The sequence below is a fragment of the Hippocampus comes genome, unplaced genomic scaffold (genome assembly GCF_001891065.2).
Source record: "Hippocampus comes isolate QL1 unplaced genomic scaffold, H_comes_QL1_v1.1 scaffold36, whole genome shotgun sequence".
NCBI classification, from domain to species: domain Eukaryota; kingdom Metazoa; phylum Chordata; class Actinopteri; order Syngnathiformes; family Syngnathidae; genus Hippocampus; species Hippocampus comes.
In genome coordinates, this window is record NW_017805695.1 from 748,163 (window position 1) to 751,646 (window position 3,484).

The following is a 3,484-nucleotide window of genomic DNA, read 5'->3' on the forward strand; positions in this document are numbered from 1 at the left end:
CATGAATGACTGAATGAAGGAATATTAAATTGAAAACGACATTTATATGTGCTATCAAATATATCTGATGTTATACAGACACTCCCCAGCTTACGAACGAGATACGTTCCGAAGGATCGTTCGTTAGGTGAATTCGTTCGTAAGTTGCTTCAGTGCTATATTTTGTATGGAATGTATGTTTAAGGCTTATATAAGTATGTTTAAGGTTCATATAAGTATAATAAAATGAAGTTTAACTTACTTTTGGAAGATGTTCTCGAAGGCTTAAGGATGATTGCACAGTTTTCTTCTTTTTCTCATCATAAATGATGCAGTAGCACTGTATGGCATCATTCATTTGATTTGCAACCTTTGTGCAACGTTCAATATTTGGGTCTTGCTGCTCGAAGAGTGCGATGGCTTTATCTATGAGCGAAAACCCCTCGGCCAAGAGTTCCGTCTCGAATTTCTTCATGGGGACAGGCATTTCCTCCTCCTCCTCCTCCTCTCACAGCGCCTCACGTCGGTATTAGTGGCGGAAAGAAGCACTACAGTACTCGGAAAAAGGCGCGCAATACAAAATCTAACTTACAGCGTCTCTGTCCGAGAACATTTTACGACATACCTGTACCCGCAAAAATGTTTGTATGTACCGTTGTTCGTAACTTGAATGTTTGTAAGTCGGGGAGCGTCTGTATTAGGTCCTTATGTGCTGCAGATTTTTTTTTCTATGACCGTGTTGAAAGTGGCAGCATTGCTATTTGTAGACACTGCGGGATACTGTATAACCATAATACTGCCCAACTCGATTAGGAGTTAAATTGAAAAGTACTAAGTGGAATCAAGAATAAAAAGGCTGAAATGCTATACCCATTCGAGTTAAGAAACAATTCAGTACTGAGTTTTTTCAGTTTGTACTGTACACATAAACTGTAAAAAGGGCAAAGATTAATGAATTTATCCTCCAAACTGCTTATCTTCACTAGGGTCATTGGCGTGCTGGAGCCTTTCCCAGCTGTAATCAGGCAGTAGGTGGGGTACCCCATGAACTGGTCACCAGTTTGGCGCAGGGCACAGATAAACAACCAAACACACTCACTTTCACGACTACGGACAATTTGAAAGTCTTCAATTAACCAGACGGTACAGAAAATTCATGGATGGGTGTGCTATCGTCTCTAAAATTTCAATCCTCCTTTGAAAAACTGAGCTTTACCCTTGAACGCTTGAACAAAACTTCTACCGTATTTTCCACACTTAAAGGCGCACTGGATTATGAGATGCAGCTTCAATGAATGGCCTATTTTGTAATTTTTTTTCATACATTGGCCACACCGCATTATAAGACGCAATCTACAATGCATCCACTAGATGGAGCTACGCTCAAGGAAACGCCAACAGAACGATCAGATGTCAGTAAAACTTATTTAATAAAGCAGCGACACAGTTCACTTAACCAACAGCAAGTTTTAACATTGACTCGTTAACGTTGAACTCACTTGCCGCTTCTTTATTTCCGTGTTGAACTGCGTAACCGATTGCTTTAAGTTTGAACTCCGCGTTGTCAGCATGTCTCAAGCAAGGAGCCATTTTGGGGTTGAAATATTACCGTAATGACCATACACTAGGCGCATCGGATTTTAAGGCGCGCTGTGAGCTTTTAAGAAAATGGAAGGCTTTTAGGTGCGCCTTTTAGTGCGGAAAATAAGGTACTTGAAAATGCCTCACTTCAAGATGAAGTGGTTGTTAAACTACACCTTCATAAAAATGACATGACGTACCTCATGGTGTGAATGCACTCAGGCTCCTTAGTGAATGCATAAGCATAGCCGCTTGATGTTGTGCCAAAGTCAATGGCTACCACAACCACAAAGGCCATTCCTGACGGAACCTGGTCTGTGTCATTCTGCTGCATAAACAGAACATTGACATGGAGGAGAGTTAGTGCATGAATGCAATGCTTTTGAGCCCAAAAAAAAAAGACCAAAATAATCAAAAGAAAGACAGAAAACTCAAAATCACACAGAACTTAATGCAAGACCTCAGCATATATTGTGAGAATTCAATTCAGGGAGAATCTGTTTTTTGGGATGCCATCGCTGTAGAGCATTAGTCGTGCCGCACATGGTCCACGGATTGGTTGGTACAAAAAAAAAAAAAACGTGTGCGTTCACATGCAGTCCACATTCACAATAGAGCATTTTTTTCTGCCTCAGGTAACAGTTTATTTAGTGCGTGTTCTGTCATTTAGACATGTCAAGGTAGCTGCACACATTCTCATAACATAACACGCCGCCAATGCAAAGACTAACTTAAGAAAAAAAGCTTACCAAATACCAGATATGGGCACTTTACCCTATTTTGCTGGTCCTTCCTCGGTCTGCGACCTGGGCACCCTTTCATCATCATCCCACCGTCCTTATTCATAAAATAATCCTTCTCCATCCCCGTCAGTCCTCATTCTTTAAAAGCACTTCCATCCTCACATTTCACCAGTCTGTCCCCCCGCCCAGCCCTCCCACAAAAAAAAAAACAAAACAAAACAAAACAAAAAAAAACATCCACGCTTGACGCCGAGGTCTATGGAATGAGACGCATACAACCATCATTGGAAACCGGCAATGTGTTGACTTGAAGCAAAGTAAAGTCGCTCGCTCCCGCATACAAACGGTGAATACGAATGAGACAAGCGGCGTATCGTGATATTTAACATTCAGTCTGAAGTAGTGCATTGGCGGATTACACACGCAAGACAGGCTGGGCGTGTTTCTGTCAGTCGTCAGTGAAATGGGCATCTGTTGGTACTTGACTCGGTTAGGCGAGGGATGAAAACCCATTTCCTTAGTCTGTCTTTTTTTTTAAACTTCGTCCTCGGTCTCCAAAATGGGCCCTTTCATCCTAGGCATGACATGCCCACCTCTGCCAAATACATTGACACCAATGCAACCGCCTCAGTCGGATTTTGATTTGAAGTTGGCCCGTCGTGGCGTGACAGCTAGCTTGACTTGTCTTTTCAACATTTCAGCAGTGGCGGAACCCTCAGGGCCAGCAAGGCCTTCTCTGCTGGCCTTAACATTCTCAGAAAAGTTTACTTTTCTGAGAATAACATTAATTTATGTTATTTTATTTTCATAAATATGTAAACAAAATTATTCTCTGTATTCTTTACATCATATTATTTCCACTTAGTCGAGTGGCTTTCAATGTTATTTTAAATAAAATTGAAAGCCACTCGATAAATAACTTATTTATTATGGTAGAATTTTTAACCAATCATATTTAAGATAGCTTGTGTTGCCAGGTAAATTAAACTTGCTTGGGGCCTTCAGATTAAACAGAGCAGGCCCCTGTGCGCTGTAAGTGAACGGGCACAGTCTGGTTGCAATTGCCAATCAGATCACGAGTCTGAGACTTGTATGCAGATCTGACTCGTCTGCATACTAGGGCCAGCTAGAAGGTCTTACGTCGAGACTGGCCGTGCGCGTTCGGTGATTGGATTAGCGCC

The 3,484-nt window shown here is 41.7% G+C and overlaps 1 protein-coding gene across 2 annotated transcripts in view; it reads right to left on the reverse strand.

The window, feature by feature from the left end:
* The window catches only part of hspa12a (heat shock protein 12A), a 69,682-nt gene that overhangs the window by 34,432 nt on the left and 31,766 nt on the right, over window positions 1-3,484 (reverse strand). For both annotated transcript variants that reach the window (XM_019882187.1, XM_019882186.1), the window contains exon 3: window positions 1,761-1,888. In XM_019882187.1, coding sequence (XP_019737746.1) covers window positions 1,761-1,888 — 128 coding nt within the window. The remainder of the gene's footprint in view (window positions 1-1,760; window positions 1,889-3,484) is intronic.